Source organism: Ixodes scapularis, unplaced genomic scaffold, assembly GCF_016920785.2.
Source record: "Ixodes scapularis isolate PalLabHiFi unplaced genomic scaffold, ASM1692078v2 PGA_scaffold0__279_contigs__length_252992795, whole genome shotgun sequence".
Classification (NCBI taxonomy): domain Eukaryota; kingdom Metazoa; phylum Arthropoda; class Arachnida; order Ixodida; family Ixodidae; genus Ixodes; species Ixodes scapularis.
In genome coordinates this window covers 126360007-126378872 of record NW_024609835.1, presented here as the reverse complement: position 1 = coordinate 126378872, position 18866 = coordinate 126360007, and the positions used below count along the sequence as shown (strand labels likewise).

The 18866-nt window shown below is 47.0% G+C and overlaps 1 protein-coding gene across 2 annotated transcripts in view; it reads left to right on the top strand.

The window, feature by feature from the left end:
* The first annotated feature begins 495 nt into the window (after window positions 1–495).
* LOC8035653 (homeobox protein PKNOX2) overlaps window positions 496–18866 on the top strand; it is a 33841-nt gene continuing 15470 nt past the window's right edge. The window contains exons 1-5 of one of the 2 annotated variants that reach the window (XM_029993317.4): window positions 496–564; window positions 1482–1598; window positions 7587–7819; window positions 14124–14295; window positions 16837–17103. In XM_029993317.4, coding sequence (XP_029849177.1) covers window positions 7596–7819; window positions 14124–14295; window positions 16837–17103 — 663 coding nt within the window. In that variant the 5' untranslated portion in view covers window positions 496–564; window positions 1482–1598; window positions 7587–7595. The other variant, XM_040501069.2, reaches the window with a different exon arrangement.

Below are 18866 nucleotides of genomic sequence, written 5' to 3'. Positions count from 1 at the left end.
AGGGGGCAAAGCGAGGAATTAATTCCTGTCAGTCGCGAATCGTTACCCAGCCCACTGCGGAGATATGCTACGCCCCTTTCGCTCCCCTCTGTGCGGAAACGTGCGTTTCGCCCCGCAAACTGCCCTTTTCCGACTAGCATTGACCACATATCTCGATACATTTCACTATTCCGTAGGATAGGTAGTGTTTCCGGCCCTGCTACATTATTCTTTCGCCACTCGATACACCGCATTACATGTCAAAAACAGCAAATTCTGCCCGGAGGACGTGCTTACGATGGCCGGCAACGGGAAGGGGGATTTCGTACTCATGTATTCTAAAAGAAGTTGTAAAACGCACCTTATATAAAGATTATTGAAATAAAAATACATTATAAACGATAAATAAAATAAATTTAATTAATATTTGGGTGGTCGTGAAGTTATAAGGGAAGGTTTTTGGGCTGGTTCGCTCAAAGTCTGCATCCCCGCCGAGTCTCTCGGTGACGTCACAAGCGTCAATCTGAGGTGGGCTGTAGTTTTCTGTAATTGGCGCCGCCATTTTTGACGAAGACTGACACCTTGGTAAGCTGCCACTCAAACGAGTGAATTACCTCTCGTGCCGCGAAATGCCCCTCTCAACTTCCGCACGATGCTCGCGGCCGGCTCATCCGTCGAAAACTGAGGGCTTTGCGGGCCGAGATCCGCAGATATCCGTTCGCAGACGCTGCGAAGCGTGCAACTTCCAGGCGAAAGGAGGAGTTTACCGGAGCAAATTGACAGATGCTGCTTTCCCGCCGTCCTGTCGGAACCTTTCAACGCGGCCGCCTCTTTTCTTCCTCTTCGCAGTCCGCGTTTAGTTTTTGCACAGGAGACGGCGGTTTGGTAGAGATGGAAAGATCGCGATATCACGACTGTGATCACGGACGTGTCTCCGCGACGGTTCATGCAAATTCGTCGGGGGAAGGGGCGTCGCATCGAACTCAACGTGTCGGAGTGTTTGTACACAACAAGCGTTCGAGAATTCGCTGGGTTCTGCGGTGTGCAATTGCTACGGGCAAGTATCTCCCACCTTCACGTGAATCGACCTGCAAAAAACAATTAATGGAGCCAAGATTTGAATCGGTTCTCGACGTCGATTCACTGAAAACTCGGCTCTCCACTCCAAGCTCATTTCTCATTCGAAACAGGATTTCACAGCAAACCTGTTTCAAGATTCTAATCAGTTGTTTAGGTGGCTCTCGCCATCTGCGCAGCACAAATTCTGTTGAAATATGCATTTCGAGTCGTGTGGCGACGTCTAAATTAACAAAGCACATAATAAAAAATAAAAAAAATCGGAAAAAAAAAAAGTCCGGATGTCCTTTTTTGAAATTGTGAGCGTGAGAATCGGCACACGAGTTTGTCGTGATCGAGGACCGCCGCTTTGGTACATCGCGTAGCGTTCCCAAGGACGGCCGGCGTCGTCGAGCCCTCCGTGGTATTGTTTCAACTCTTCGCAGGTGTGTCTTGCTCGAACAGTTCATGGGCAAAACAGGAAGTGTGGGATCTGCCAAGTGAGCATGGGATTCCCGGATGAGTCAGCGGCTGAGCAGTGATCCGCGCGGAGCCGCTGTTTTGTGAGTACTTGTCAGATACATTTTCTTTTAATCATATTAGAGAACATGCTTTATAAATGTAGAACAAGATATGGAGCAAGAAGTGTAAGTCGTATATTAGAAAATGAAGGAAGTGTCTTTCAAGTGTGTCTGAACAGCTTCATTTCCTTTGTGCTTTGGTTAGACAATTAAAGCAAGCAAATAAAGTTGCGCAAAGCATGTAGGCATGTTTGCAAGAAGTCAGTGTCTGAAATGGCAACTTGAGTGTCCCTGCCCTAGAGGTGCAATTTTGCTGGTGCACTACAGCTGCTACATGTGATTACTCAAAGCTGCCTGATATGCATGGCATCTTTTCTTGAGTCACAGACACATACAGGTTATGATCCTGGAGAGGGAATATGCTATGTTACTGCCTCTCCCTGCAATTGGCATGTTTGCGCTTGTAGTTATTGAGGAAGTATGAAATAGTTATTTCACATTAAACAGACTAACCAGCTTGTGGCCTGCCATGCACAAACTCCATGGGACATCTATCGCATAAAATAAAACACAAGGAGTTCCAGGAAGGAAGTAAGACGTGTTGCCATTGTGAGCACCTAAGAACAGGGAAACACAGTAAGTGAGCAAAACAGTTCTTCCCCAAATCATAGGTTTCCACATTCTTGAAAATTTCTTCATTCCCCTTTCTTGAGCGCTATATGTTTATCATGGTAATCCTTGAAGCTTTTACTCCTCCTTTTTTTTTGTACAATTTAGTGTTCTAGAAATTAAAAAAAACTTAAAACATTTTGACGGCATGGTCTTATCTAGAGAGAAAGTCATCTGCTTCTTGTTTAAAGGTTGCGATGACGTCGGAACGATGCTGAGGTCTGATTGGCTTTGATTGGAGGAATAGTGGTAGACCTCAATGCTGGATGCCTTGAGGTCTACCCACTAATTTTTCAATCACTTAATAAAAGCTCAGCGTTCCGACATCATCGCACACCTGTGCAAGAAGCAGGCGAACTTGCGCTCCACATAGAAAAGGCTCAACTAGACTTGCCCTAAAAAAAAGCTTCTGAGGCCCAAGTCCCCTCGCTTTTGAGAATCTAAATTAAAGGTCTTGAGCATTGGCCCCTAGCCCCCTCTGTTCACCAAGATAGCGCATGAAAGCTTCTAGAGAAAGTGCGTCCTTTACTCGATTGTAATCTGCACAGCTGACAAGGAAGCTTTATAGGGACACTGAACTCCCAAAAATGCCATGCACAATGCCATGCACATGTCCTAGGCGTCGATGTTAGAAGTGCCTTCATAGGACACATCTCACAAAATAATCTTTCCTCAAGCAGAACGAAAAAATACTTGTGGGATGTTTACAGCGCAAGACAAACTTTCAGTTTGGTAGGAGCGATTCCGAAATATGCTTCTCTTTTTTGCAATGTAAATGTTGCACCGAAATATATAATTTTTTTTTCTTGGTCCCCAGCATCAAAAATATAATAATTTTCTGTGTTTTGTGACATACATGTAATATACAAGCACTTCAATTTTTTTTTTTTTTTGAAGGCATGGGAGTTGTGCATTTGTTACACTTTTGTTGCTGATGATACCTGACTTTATATTACATGAGAGGTTAATCCATGTTTATACTTACATTCTGGTTATAGGTAGGGGTCTGTATATCCGGATAAATCTGATAAAATCTGGAAATCTCTTGCCTGTAAAAGTATATCTGATTCGGATTTACAACTTACAACTTGTTGCAGTGTCTTCGAAGAGGCTGCTTTACTAAACTTGTTAATTACTGTTTGCGATTGTGGTAACCTAGGTCAATGATGTCAGGATTTTGTCAGAAATTCAAAATTTTGTGTGCAATAAAGGAAAGCACAAAAAAAAACTGAAAATTTTTGGCAAAAAATAAACTCAGAAAATCCAGAACCCTGGTCATGGAGAAGCATATTTTGAACTGCACCAGTCATGGTGAATACAACCAGTGCATACTACATACAGTTAGGGTGACCAGAAATCCCGTTTTCGAGGTCCATTTCTGCCGTCCCATCCTTTTGGTCTGACGAAGCCTCATGTACCCTTTTTGTGGGAATGTGCATAGTAGTTGCAAAATCAGTACTAAGAGAAAGGAAGAAAACCGAAAAAAATGTTTACTTGCTACAGACGTAATGTTATAAAAATAAAGGAAAATCCATTGGTGGACCTTAGGGAATGCATTATCATGACCCTTGGGAAACACCACACACATGCCCCTTTGGGAAATGCTAATGCTGACCCCTTTACTTTTCTGTTATGGCTTTCTCTTTTGGCTTTTTTGCTTCCTCTATCTTTTGCTTCCTCTTTTTGGCTTCGTTGCGGGGTCAGCGTTAGCATTTCCCAAAGGGGGACATGTGTGGTGTTTCCCAAGGGTCATGCGAACACATTTCATAAGTATCCACCAATACGTGGTATTTACTGGACGCCATATTTGAGGTGACTTCTCACAGCGCATGCTCAGGAGGAGTTTCCCCGTCAGCTCTCCAGCAACCACAAGAGAAGAGGGGAAGGAGAAACTCTTCTCACCGGAACCCTCCTCTCTGTGTCCCAGACTTTTCCAGACGTTGCTATTCTATCTCTATACTCCGCGACAACTTTTCTTGGCAATGCAGTGGAAGGTACAGGCCCGCGTCCCCTCTCCCATTTTGAGTGTGCGCGGGCTCTCCTCCTCTCCCCGGAAATGGGGGAGGAGGAGAGCCTGCGTACACTCAAAATGGGAGAGGGGACGCGGGCCTGTACCTTCCACTGCATTGCCAAGAAAAGTTGTCATGGAGTATAGAAGACTACAGAAGATTTGCCCGTCACTCAAAATTGGTACAAAAGCAGCTTTCCTCCTCTCTCTTTTCCTTGGTGGTGCAAAAGCAGCAGCGAGCTCGGCTATGGCCGCCAGTGAATACCACCGATGGATCTTGCTTCAATATTTTCCGGCGAAGCGAGCTTGCCAAGCCCGCTTTGCCCCACCCTCTGTCACATGCAGTACGCGTCGACTTGCCGTTTCTGACGCCGCATTTCGGCCAGCCGAACTAGGCGCTGCTTCCGCTCCTCTGTCTCATTCGTCTGCCTTGCACGCTGAGCAGCGGCATCTGCTGCCTGACGCTGCTTTCACTGTTCACCGGTTTCCCGCGCGCACATTGCCTTCTGCTTTGTGACGTCGCCTCCCTCTTGCCTTTGACCTTCACTACTCTCCTCCTCTCTATGCGGCACACTTCCTTTTCCACTGTTTTGTCGATGACAGTTGCCGTCAGCTTTTCCCTGTCATATGGGTACTAAAGCTAATGCCTTAATAAACATACTATAAAGCATACTGTAGTTCCATCTGGTAATACATTTTTTGTTCGCATAAACGTGTTTGCGGGATACTCTCTCATATTACTAAATTTGACTTGCTTCGGTTGGCAACATCTCTTCCTCATTTTTAAAAAGAATGGGGAAAAAATGAAAGCCGTTTACAACTCCCAGTAACGCCGAATCAGAGTGCAGCTCTTGAGGAGGAGGAGGGAAGGGTACTGAGGGGAGGGTATACCCCTCCTCATCCTCCCTGCTACTCCTCCTCCCTACTCTTCCTCCTCGGTGCTTCTTCTCCCCTTTCTCCTCCTCCTCCTCCATCCTCCCCCTTCTCCCTCCCGATGCCGACACGTCACGCCGACATGTTACGCCGAGGCGTTACGGTTACGGCGACGCCGACGTTGATGTGTAACGGTTATGCCGACGGTGACGCCGCTCAAGCCGAAACGGGTACCTAAGAGCTGAGCTCTAAAAAAGTGCTTGTGTTCTCAGGTAAGAACTTTAGAAAAATGTGCGTGTTTATGTTTACTCGAGGCAGATCTTGTTTTGCTGCCTTGCCCCTCCCCCCCTTGGGGACAGCGTGAGCACTTGGAATACCATGTGGGTCCTTGGGCAAACTACTGTCGGGCACAGCGATGGGATGGGGATGAAGCAACAAAATGGTGTTGAAAAATAGAAGAGCTCAAAATATGGAACAAAACCAGTAGTGTATGACTCGGCGTTCCAAGAAATGATGTTCCTGGAACGCATTCTTTTTTTTTTTTTTTTAAGAATAGAGGAATGTTACTATTCCATCTTACTGTGGTAGAACTGGAACGGGAACTCGTTACATTGTCAAGAAGAAAAACATTAAAACACTACATTATCAAGAAAAACAGCATTCCTTTTTTTTTTTGTTTATATGTAATTTTGCTCAAATTTAGTAGGTATTTAGTTTCATTACAGTGGAGCTGCTAAGGGCTAGGTTCCCCAGGATCATGTCCAGTACCAAACAAATGTCGACACAAAACTCTGGGCAGCTACCACCATCTATGAGTGACGGCGGCAACCAGACAATCGGCTTGCCGGCCTCGCTCATAGATGGCGGCAACCTTTCCAACCTTTCAACTCTGGTTTTCACTAGAGTAAAAAGGCTAAATTTCTCTAGGCGTCGTCCTTGAGGTCGTCCTAGACGTTGTCCTTGAGGTCGTTCTTGAGGTTGTCCGAGAGGTCGTCCTACAGGTGGTCCTAAATGTCGTCCCCGAGATCGTCCTAGGCGTCATCCTTGAGGTTGTCCTAGATGTCGTCCCTGAGGTCGTCCTAGAAGTCGCCCTTGAGGTCGTCCTAGACGTCGTCCTCTAGGCGTCGTCCTTGAGGTCGTCCAAGAAGTCATCTTTGAGGTCGTCCAAGAAATCGTCCTTGAGGTCATCGAAGAGTCGTCCTTGGGGTCGTCCCATCATAGTACAGCTTCGCTGGTCTTCCTTCTTCACCAGAGTGGAAAGGCTGAAAGTTTTTTTTGTTGTCTATTTCAACCTCCGACTTTAAGGGATGGGGAAATGTCCAAGAGATAGTCGAAAACAAGGGCCTGGAACAAATTCAATCATGGGAACACGACACTCAGTTCGACGAGGATATTTTTGCTTGCTTTATTTTATTTGCGGATCATCCAGCACCACTTTCATTAAAATATGCAAATGCGACATTAATGCAATGACATGCTTCAACCTTAGAGCTGTAACAAGAATGCTTTCCTTTCGAACCACTGGAACTTGTTCCAAAATTAAGAAGGGACGAGCTTTTGTTCTTGTTTCGAAGGGACGTGTACAACGCAGAACAAAAGGAAAACAAAGCGAGGCGCAGCGTACCTCTTCATTTATGTTCGGGAGTGCCACGGTGAAAGAAAAAGGGCTGGACACCAACGAGAAATGCGAAAGCGTCTATAGTCATTCACGGCTTGGGATACACCGGGTGTGGCGAATCCTGAACATCTCATTATCACTCCTCAGCCAACGAGATTGCGGCATTGGCGGCCAAGAACGAATCACAAAACAAGAAGAATGGACATAATAAGGTACAGCCAGCGTTTTTTTTAAAAGGGCACCAAAATGGTTTCCGAGATTGTTTACTTATGCTCGTAGCTAGATCTACAAGCTTTGAGCGTTCTAAAAGAAAACTACGATTACATAGATGTGTGGCCAATCTCTCTACCAAAAACGAAACCACAGGGTCGCGATGCACCCCTTCTTCTGCAATTTGGCGCGGAAACCGGAGGTCAAAGTCGGACGTGAGACAATCGCAAGCGCTCGCTTTCCGCGTGGCGGGGGTGCTCACTGCTGACCGACAGCGAACCTATTTTTGAATGCGTGCAAATCACGCGCCGGAAGCGAGCGCTCGCAATTGGCCGTCTCGCATCCGACGGTGCCCTCTGGTTCCTGCACCAAATCGCAGAGAAAGGTGCGTCTTGCCATCCTTGATTCCGTTTTTGATAAGCACATCGGCCACGCGCCGACGTAATCTTGGGCTTAGAATGCGCAGGGCCCGTAGATCGGGTTATGACCCTAAATAGACAATCTTAAAAACCACTTTACTGCCCCTTAAGGGTGTTAATGACTATAGCAAAACACATTGCAAGCCAGCACGACCACTTCGAAATCGGTCGTTCCTTCTTGTCGCCGTCGTGTCTTGTGGGTATGGCCAACGAAACCCTCCCCGCCTGTGCAGGTGCTAGGGATGCAGGAGCCGTCCCCCCGGGGCAGCACTGCAGTGAGCATGCCGGCCTTCCAGGAGTGCCCCTCCCTGCCGGCAGCCCACTGCACGGACGAGGAGGAGGAGGAGGGGGGCTCGGCGGGGGAGGGCAGCGCGGCCCCACCCCCCGCACGTTCCCCAGCCTCCCCGCCCTCGGCGGATGCCCAGGCACAGGCCCAGCTGGAGGCGGACAAGAGGGCAGTCTACAAGTGAGTTGGACCGTCCCACTACACGAGTGTTCTACACGAAAAGAGTTGAAGAAGGCAGTTTCGCACACCCAGTACCTGTTTCCTGGTTCTGTGTTCATCTTGTTTAGTTTTTATAAGTGATGGACCGAATCTGCCGAACTTCAGATTTGGCAAAGTTCGACAAATGCCAAACTTTTGAAGGAAAGTTTGGCAAAGATTAGGCAATAGTTCGGCGAACGTCTGCGCACGTGCAAGAACGTGACGGGGCCAAGGATTGCAAGTGGAAGCCGTGCGTTTGTGCAATTGCCATCTTACAGTGTAGTACTACCAGCGGTTACGGCGAGGTACGGAGTAGGCGACGTGGTAACTGTGTGCTTGTCATGTCAGCCTTTGTGAGTGTGGTTCTCTTCAATATTCTCGGCCTCGAGAACAAAAGATCGACCAGAAATTGACGCAAAAATGCCGCAGTCCACTGTGCAAAAGACAAATGGTGTGGTACATTCAGGATGACATGATTTTCATTTGATCTTTCCATTGATGCAGTGAGGTAGTTGAAAAATTGACTGACAAGTACTTTAAAGCATTCCTCGCCATTCTAGCAATCCTGTTTTCGGCTCACAAGTAGTTTGTGACAGAACAAAATAATATTGCTTTCAATTAGCAATACTTTGTGGTTTTCATCTTTCCGCATAAAACGAAACACAAAACTATCATGCTTTACATTGCACATCCGACATGCCTAACTCTTCCCATCTTCCTAAACGTCTAATATGTCCTAACATTGGAAACCGTCATTTTAAAAGTTAAAAACGAGACGTTGCGAATATGGGACGCACACTTTCATGTAAAGCTGGCGTCAAGGACTCAAATCGAAGAACATGCATATTTACAATATTATTGTTATCTCGGGCTCAACAGCCGTTGCATTCATTTTCTCGCACGAAATGGTGACTCGCAGAGGGAATATAGAACACAGTGTTACTGCCTTTTTTTTCAATAACACACACTTGCAGGTTTGCGCTGATGAGGCCTCAAAACTGAAACTCGCGTATCGTGACTGCGCTGACTGCGTTCGCTACTGCCCAACCTTGTTGTCACACATCTTCTGCACAAAGTCATTTTAAAATTACCTGTAAACACTGTGGGAGTAAAAGGAGGGCCGATCACGTACCTTCCACGTCCAGAGATCAATCTGGTGCTCAAAGGGGAATCCGATGCCCGTCCCACCGCGCGGCTGACGGCTACCAGCGAGGGTGATCGCCGCGCCGGGTTAGGCCAACGCCATGCCAACAACGATGATCCCGGTATCCAGCAGCGTTTATTGAGTACCAGGGGTCCCCAACAAGACACTGCGGTCAAGCGAGCCGTGGACACAGTGTGCCCGCAGCGCTCGCCGACCTGAGAGCCAAAGGGGTAATGGCGAGCGGAGTCGTCACTGGTCGGACGAGCTCACGCCGCTACCCGTAGTCGCAGGAGTTCGGGGCCAGAGCTCTCGGCAGACGGACGTCCACAGGTAGTGGGGACGCCGACTGTCAGAGCCCGGGGAATCACTAGCGTTGAGTCATCGCTGTAGCAGAAATCCAATGGACAGGCTCCCATTGGCTGGTGCGCATTATAGTTTCAAGGAACGAAGCTCCCATTGGCTCCCGCACGGCTTAGTTCCCAGGAACGCCACCAGAGAAGCCTCTCCATGGCGGCGCGGCGCACACAGCAGCCCGGCCACCGGTAAAAGGTGCGGGCCTGGCCGCAAACCCTGCACGGGCAAACTCCGGAGAGGCTGCACGGCAAGAGCTCAGTGCACTATGCTTGTTTAGCATAGTGAGAACATCTCACCCTCATTGGATAACGTGGTTTGCGGAAGTTTACTTGACTCCAGATTTAGCCCATAGAGGCTTTCAAAGTTTAAAAGTATCATTGAGGAGAACCCTTTACATCCAAACAGAAAAAATCCTGAAAATTTGGTATGAGCAATCTTATTGGTTGAGACCCACAACGGGGTTTACGATTGGTCCTGCCCGGTGATGTGATATTGTGCCATCTTCGCTAACACCCTTTCACAGTATCTTCCACTTCAGATCATAATCCTGCTTTGCTGCTCTTCCTTGGTATGATTTGCCTTTTAGTTCTTGCTAGTTTATCTGTCAAGGAATGCCTGCTACAAAAGTTAGCTTGCCTACAAACGTCACAAACTGGTAGCTATTGCCAGGGGTACAATGAAGTCTCGGATGAAGGTGCTAACAATGCTCCAGGTGAATTTTGCCTACCTTGGACTCGTAGAAAAGAAAGAAACCTAAAGTTGAAACTTCAAATGCATTTTTCTCAGTTTCACTTTTTGGTAGGAAATGTGGTATGAAGAAATGTATCATTTGTCATTTTGAAAGTGTAAAGATTTCATTCTGTGGTATCCTGGACTGAAATTTTCTGAGGAACAAGTTAAGGTACTTATAATCTGAAAAAAGCTAAATTCTTCATGACAAAAACTTAATATTTTAAAACACAGAAATTTGTTAAAATCTTCTGCTCTTTTTGGGTGTTACTGTTTTTTTTCTTCTTCTTGAATTGCATTTTTTACAATTCTTACCGTAGCTTGCACTGGATATTCTACTTCATATTAAACCAAACATTTTGTAGATTGCAATTATTTTTTTTTTAAATACATTTCTTAATAAAGCAACTTTTTTCTGGAGCTTGTTAAGCATTGTATGTTGTAGAATTGACCTATAAGACTGAAACTTTAGATGTTATCAATCCTAATGAGGCCCAATTCAACCTGAAAGTTTGAATCAATTTGAGGGAATGGTTCAAAAGTTGACCCTCCCAGGAATGGCCCCTCTTATGTGCGGGACCCTCGGATTTGCCCCACTCGAAAATGCCGCAATTTTTGTTTGGTGGGTGACGTCACCCGACCAACGTGCGGCGTCCCCTTGCACATATTCGCAGTCTTGGATCTCTCAGCGTCTCGCGCATCAGCTTCCACAATTGCCTTCCGCATTTCGAGCACGCAGTTTGGAGACAATGACGTCTATGGCATCGCTCGCTTCGTCAGAATCTTCGACACCGATCGCAGCAGCGATAAGAGTGATTGTTAACAAGAGATGCTAGAAGCTGGTCATTTTGACTTCGACCGGCCCGCGACTGGCTCCAGTGACGACGACATGCAGGGTGGAATATCAAAAGGCAAGGAAACGAGAGCAAGAGTATGCATTTGAGTAGCCAAGCAGCATGAGAGTGTGATATTGTACCATGGCAAGGCGAGCTTAAGCAAGCATGTTGGTGCCTAGAATGAGCGAGCATTTAACCAAATATGACGGTCATGTGGTTTATGGGCAACGTGCACGGTGCGACTTGCTTGAGCAGTGTTGTTTGGGTGAAAGACGAAAACGATCAACATTCATAAATTGATTATTGCAATTACTAGAGTGTTAAGAATTGTGAAACTTGGTGTATATAGACCGTTTTACTGAAAGAGGGCGAGAGAGAAAAGGGGAAAGGGCTACCGGCACTTTCCCCCTTTCTGGTTGTGTAGAAAGAGAAAGTCCCGGATGAGGAGGCTTAGCCGTTGTTGGGTGTCTGCTGTGCCCCAACTTCGTTCGCGCTTTCTTTTCTGTTTTGAACTCTCAAACTTAATTAGAGCAACGGGTTTCGATGGCGGCAGTCCCCCGGTCATCGGGACACCATTGCTTGGTCATAGGGTGCACGAATAACGACAGAAAGCGTCGAATACTGCCCAAGGACCTATGTAGCATGCAAGGAGCCCGGCAAGGCGAAAGCGGCTGCAATGTCTTTAAGCTCCATCGCTTTCCACATGACCCCGGTCTTGGCAGCAGTGGATTGCGTCCGTAAACTGAAAAGACGTTTCCTAAACGCCATCCTCTCGACTGTGCTCAGAACATCTTGTGAATGGAGCGCGCACCGAACGCTGTACCGCCAATGAACATGGGGTACGCCTGCAAGGTGCATGCCAGTTTTCTCGTGATAATTGCTGTTTCAGCTTGTAAAATTTTGTAACTGAATTTATCTTAATATTGATAATTTGCAGTGGTGACTGACTCGATTTCATCACTTACAACACTTAGTTGAAGGCTCATTTTTGCCGCCGGGTGAGGCTAGAAATTGTTGAAAAGGTAGTTCTATTGGTTTTCCTGAATCGCGATCTCCTGCGCGATACCAGAGAGCCGGCAAAAGCGCTCCTTGCAGTGCTGCTGATGGGTTGTTTCCGTTGATTGGACGCTTTGAAGCGCTGGATAGTCGCTGCAGGGTACGTCTCGTGTGTTGCGATTGCGTCTTCGAGCCCAGTGTGCACGTTTCTTTGTTCGAGTCATGGCATCCGCCAGTGCGGCGACGGGGAGAACAGCGGCAGCGAACGTGTCAGTGATAGAAATTGGAGGTTAGTACTCAAAATATTGTATCAAATAGTAAAACAATTCGTGGCTGCTTCGAGGCTTTCTGCGGTTCGATATAAGCACATCTAGAACGTCTTCGTCGTTCATCCATAAGGAAATATAAGAACACGGACACGCAAGATAAAAGCAGCGCAGCAAAACAATCTGTAGCAGCTCCGGGTGTTTACAAAAGTTAATTGAGGTTCCCGTTTCGTGTATCGCTTGTTCATGACTAAAAACGGCTGTGTTGAAATAGGCCTATTGCAAGCAAAAATTTATGAATGGTTCATCATTTCCAGTTATGCGGAAAGCGGTGGAGCTTCAAAACATTGCAGCCGCACTTGCCTTGCCGGATTCCATGCAAGCTATGAGCTCTTTGGGCAGTATTCGACGCTTTCTGTCGTTATTCGTGCAGCCTATGACCGAGCAATGGTGTCCCGATGACCGGGGGACTGTTGCCATCGAAGCCCGTTGCTCTAATTAAGTTTGCGAGTTTAAAACAGAAAAGAATGCGCGAACGAAGTTGGGGCACAGCAGACACCCAACACCGGCCGAGACTCTCATCCAGGACTTTCACTCTCTCTACACAACCAGAAAGGGTGAAAGCGTCGGTAGCCCTTTCCCCTTTTCTCTCTCGCTCTCAAAATGGCGCTACTCACGATAAAACGGTCTATACTAAGTAACCTATGAGCATTCCACTTCAAGAATAATTTGCCTGTTCAATTTTCATGTCCTAACCCCTTTAAACACGTTCTGTGCTAATAAGCAAGGGACCTATCGTGCGTCCACCTTATGTTCCTCCGCGTCAGTAGCTTCTCCGGGCATGCCTGCACAAAACGGTGAAGCTCGACGCGCGCATGCCGGTGCAAGGAGGTGAAGCCCACCCTACCTTGTGCCCCTCCTGCATTTTTGCAGTCAGACCTAACAAGCACCCAGTCCCGGTATTTCAAGATTGACTCCAAATTTGGAGTGGGTACGTTCTCGGCATTTGACGGCATGCCACAAGTGGGGTTAAAGGCTTACGAACCTTTCTAGCTATACAGAGTCAATTACCCGCGTAAAGTGACCAAGTTACATTGCAGTTACCTGTAAAATATTCCACGGTGTCCATCTGTGGGTGCTACTTGATTTCTGACCCATTGTTCGCTTGTAAGTAGCAGAAAAGGCATCATTTTGTTCCTGCTCCAGTTCGACACATTGCTCACGATACACTTCGAGGCACTGACATGAACGTGTAGCCCTTGTCATTAAAGACCGACGTACACTTCGTGCATTCCACTTTTTTCCACTCTCTCGTTTCCTCTTATCCTCTCCACCTTTCAACTTCCCCAATGCGGCTCCCCTCGCAGTTTTGGAGAGGATGGCACAGCGAGGATTATCTTCCCTGCAGAAGACCGAGGTTCTACGTCAGCCTTTTAGTTTAGAGCAATGGGGAATATTTGTAAATGTAATTTTCAAATCTAACTGAAATTGAATCAAGTTACAAGTTATCCTTCAAGGATGTCCCTAACATCGTGACTGGTTATTTTTGTTTATTTATTTATTTGGTACTTTTGCAGTGCTCCTCAACAGCATGTGGGCCTACAGGAGGGTGCATTGCTGCATACATGGAAGAGTTCAAGCAACACAAAATATGAGATGCAAAAACAAAAACATGCCTTGAAAAAAAAAAAAAGAAAAAAAAAAAAAGGAGAAAACTTTACATTTGTAATATCAACAAAATGTGACCTCCGATAGTGCAACACATACATTGCAGAAACCTAGGTTGTCCCCATACCTGTATTGTTTGATAGACGTAAAGGAAGGAAAAATATGATCAGTATACCTTGAGCAGTGCTCGCGTGCTAAAACTTCCAGGCAAAAAAGAATGGCAGTGGATGCGGCACTTTAAGCTAGTCACCTTCCAGCTCTGGTAACAGCTGCCCCCCCATTGCGTGGTGCAGGCACCCCCTGTTTCCCCTGCTGGCCCTGCTGTTTGAGAAGTGCGAGAGGGCCACGCAGAGCGCCGAGGCCCCCTGCTCGGAGAGCTTCAGCAGCGACATCCAGGCCTTCGTGCAGCACCAGGAGCAGGACCGGAAGCCCTTCTTCAGCGACGATCCAGAAGTCGACGGACTGGTGAGGAGGGAGCACCGTGGAGCTGCTCCCTTTCTTTTTTCTTCGTGGGATTGGCCTAGGAGATACACTACGGCAGCTACAGGGGAAATGAACGTTGTAGCCAGGAAGCTTTATTTGAGGATGAGTTGGTCATATTGCTTACATAACTTATTATAGGGTCAACTGCATTTTGGAGGGAGGTGCGCATCCCTGGTTATGACGTGGCTTGCATGCCCCTGTGGGGACAAAAAACTAGGCCGTTCGAGGAATATTGAAATTATCCGTGAATTGTTTGAGGTTGTTTTCCCACGTTTGTCTTTTTTTGCCACTTTCGTTTCTTGTTCAGTTACCGTAATATCTTGGGAGATAGCCCACCTAAAACGAAGAACAAATCGGGTGAAAATATGGAGTAAGCTAACTTTCGGTGTACAATCGAGAAAAGTTGAAGAAATGTCATTTTTAGGTCTAGTGCCCCTTGCAAGCTTGTTATTGTGGTGAGGGGTCATAGCTAACTAGCCACATTTACGCCAAGGCAGTTTTTGATCCTAACAGTGCTACTACTAAGAATGGGCTGTCTTTCGGTTTTTAAAAGAAATATAGCAAATCAAGCCAAACATAGGGGTGGGCTATCTTTCGGGGTGGGGCATCTCTCGGGATTTTACGGTAGACGATTTTTATGATATTCTGCGCTGGCAGTTGCAGCACCCCGGGCAACATGAGTCGTTCAAAGTTGGTTATGTCACCTCTTTGATGTAGCTCACTCTGCCTTTGACAGAGATTACGTCCTAATGGAAACGAGGACATTTACCATTTGAGGATCTAGCATATCATAGAACCTATTGTTCTTAAGTGAGGATGAGTCACTGGGATTACAGGCGCGGGATACACTCTTATTTCTTTCATTTATTTAATCCTTGAGGGCCTGCTATCGAAGGAGTGGGCAATACAATAAGTACTACAAGTCAATGAACAAATAACAACAAAGAGAATTCACCCTCCTAATAAAGCTTAATGTATTGTAAACAATAACATTGAGTTTTTCAAATCCACGCGCTCAGGAATCAAAATGATCGCTTCTGGGAGACTGTTCCGGTTTACAGTCGGGAGTGGCAGGAGCGACTCGTTAAATATGTTAGTCGAGCCAAATATGCGCTGAAAATAGCAGGAGTTGTTAAGGCGACGAGGCGACCGTTCAAGAGTGTGCAGGAATCAACTTCTAACACTAGGATGAGAGTGATAAGTTTATGAAGTAAGCAAAGACATGCTTCAAGGGTGGATAAATTTAGGCTTGTTTTCATTGCAGTGACTTGCAGCACTCAGGTATGAAACACAAAAGCGCACTGTTGAAACCACTTATTGCCAATTTCTTTTTCTCACCCCGTTCAAAAGTGCAGTAAATTAAATGCTGTTTCAGTGCCTTTTTTTCACCCTGTTAGAAATCACTGGAAATAAAATGCTAAGTCAGCAGCGCATGAGCATCGAATTAGCACTGAGTTAAGCGTGAATAGGAGAAGGTCCATACATGCAATCTGCAGTTATGGAGAAAAACATTAGTTAGGCGACACCAATTTTACTGACACAGAGTACCAAAAGTACCTGTTATTAAGAATGAAATAATACTTCATAAATATGTTGCAGAGCCACTCTGCAGAATGTTTCTGGTGACTGTTTTCCGAAACAAAGTCGAGGCAACAAAAGCTTCGGGTGACCGCTTCTGTGCGAGCATTGAACTGATTTTATGAAGGCGAAAGCCTTATATGTCTCATCGTTCATTAAACCTTCAAAGTCCTTGAGCGAAAACACGGCGGCGACATGAAAGGTACCAAAACGTTTACGTGACAACTAAGGTGATTTAGAGGCAATGAATTTAAAAAGGATGACAAGGCGAATTAAGAAGAATCAAAGTGAATTCCGAGACATTGTCCTCTAGGCATCGTTCTTGACGTTGTCCTAGACGTCGTATTTGGAGTTGTCCTAGAGGTCGTCCTAGACGTCGTCCTAAAAGTCATCCTCTAGGCGTGATTCTCGACATGATCCTTGCGGTCATCCTTAAAAGTTGTCCTAGGCGTCGTCCTTGAGATCGTCCTAGACGTCGTCCTTGGCTGGCTTTCGCCTTCCCACATGTAAGCAGTCTTAAGTGTACTCGTGTAATGTTTTATTCATTGCGGGCTTTCTCTTCTCTCATACTTCGTCCAAAATTCCTAAAAAGAGCATCGCCCGAGGAGAACTAAAGCTGTTCATCGTCCATGCTTCTCATTGTCGCTGACGAGGTGACAACGGCTGGGCGTCTCTTTGGAACGCCCAGCCTCCAGCACACACTCGTTGCTGCGCACACACGCTTACTAAACGCCGAAGCATTATCGAAGGCACAAAGCTCGCGCTGGAGGCAGGACAACCGAAACTCCTTTGTACCACTTCCATCCTGTCAGAGACTCTAGCCACCGGATCGTTTCCCTTTCTTTAAGTGATTAGAAAGGCCACGCTTAATTTGTTAAGCCTCCGAAGGGTTTCACCTCCCGCAAGATGTCGGAAGCGAGCGTTGCTCTTCCTTCCCTCGTGCAGATGGTGAAGGCGATCCAGGTGCTGCGCATCCACCTGCTGGAGCTGGAGAAGGTTCAGGAGCTGTGCAAGGACTTCTGCAACCGCTACATCGCCTGTCTCAAGAACAAGATGCAGAGCGAGAACCTCCTGCGCAGCGCCGACTTCCCCTCGTCCGGGGCGGGGGGGTGCGACGGGGGCCTCAGCGACTCCCCTTCCTCCTCCGCCTGCTCTTCCCCTGCCCCCGCCCCCTCTCCACCGCCCCCGCACCACCCCCTCGTCGCTCCCCAGGTGAGCGGGTCGATCTGTGGGCGCTGCTCTGCTATTGTCGCCGACAGGGTGAGAACAACGGGGAGGAGAGTTGTTGTCCAGCGTGGGCCTCCGTCCTCTGAATGCGCTTCGACGTGTCGTGCACCTCGAGCTCATGCCCGCCGCCAAAGTGCGACAGAGGGGGCTGGAGGCTGGACGTTCAAAAGACATGCCTTGCCATTCTCATTCTGTCGGCGGCTATGGCTGTAGGGCAGTTCAAAGGGTCGGCAGAGAGTTTTTGAGCTTGGCATTTTATGGCAGTAACTCTATACACTGTAAAATCCCGTAAGGACGCCCTCTCCCAAGGGATCACCCATTCCGTTTTTCTGGCTAGATATCTGTATCAGAAAAATTCCAAAACATCGCCCACCCCCCAATTCCCGTTGGACGTCAAGCGATGTCCGACAGGAATCACGCATGAACGGCGCGATCCGCGGTACCGGTACGTCTGACAAGCGAGTTCGTAGCGAGTTCCCACGTTTTTGTCTGCGATCTGCATGCCTGATATTGGCTCCCATAACACGCGAGTTGTTCCCACGTGTATGGTGCATTGTGAAATGCGAATCTGCTGCATTCGCGATGTGTTGTATCCGTTCCCGAGTTTGTAGCGGATTCCTGTGTTTTTGTCCGCGATCTGCGCGCACAAGATCGATTCCTAGCTGTAACACGCGCGAGTTGTTATCACGCGCGTATTGCATCGTGACGTGATTCTGCTGCATCCGCGATCTGCGGTATTTGTTTTCACGACAAGCGAGTTTGTAGCATTTTTTCCATGTTTGCGTTTGCGATCTGATCGCAATATAGGTTTTTGTGACGGGCAAGATTGTAGCAGGTTCCCTCATGTGTATTGTACCATAAAACTTGAATCTGTTGTGTCCGCTATCTGCGGTATTCGTTCCCGTAAGGTGCAGGTTCTCGGCGGGCTTCCGCGGGTCCTTTGCACCGTGAAACGCGAACCCGCTGCGTCGGCCACTTGCGGTATCCTTTCCCATGACACAGGAGCTTGTAGCAAATTCTCACGTGTTTATTGCATCTTGAAACGCAAATTTGCTGTCTGCGGTCTGCGGTGTTAGTTCCCACGTCACGTGGATTGTAGCGGGTGCCCCTGTGCTTAAGATTTAATTCTTGAAGTTTCGCTCTGGCGTCCCCAAATATAGCCCACCCCATGTTTTTTCACCATTTATCTCTTCATTTTGGGTGGGCATTCTTATAGGATTTCACGGTGCACAAAATAAAGTAAACGACGCTGCAATATTTGAAGGAATGTCGTGGGATACTGAAACTTTTTGTGCATTATGCCCTCCGAGTGGACTAAGAAAGTAAAAATTATGATTTTTCATGGCTTATTTCCTATTAAAAATATGATCAAAAAGTGTGATGTGTTCCTTCCTCTCAGGAAAAGAGGTGCGTCACAATCTTTGATCACCTTATTATAGGATAATGGGCAGATCATGAGCACACTTTTGAGTTTTTAGAGTGCCTAGGGTACGTAGATGGAGTTAGTAGTGCTATAAAAAGATTAACTTGAAAACCTATTTAGGATTGTGCAGGGGTGGCCAGAGGGACCTGAGGTTAGAGCCGCAGACAAAGCCACAAAAGTTCAGAGAGCCGCAGGAAACACAAAGGGGAGGGGGGAGGGGGCTACTTTTAACAAGAAATAATATGGAGGGAACAGCGCTTTCTTTTAAAGGGGACAGGTCTAACTGTCGACTACAACAAATGACACCAGGCAACAGAATGTTTCC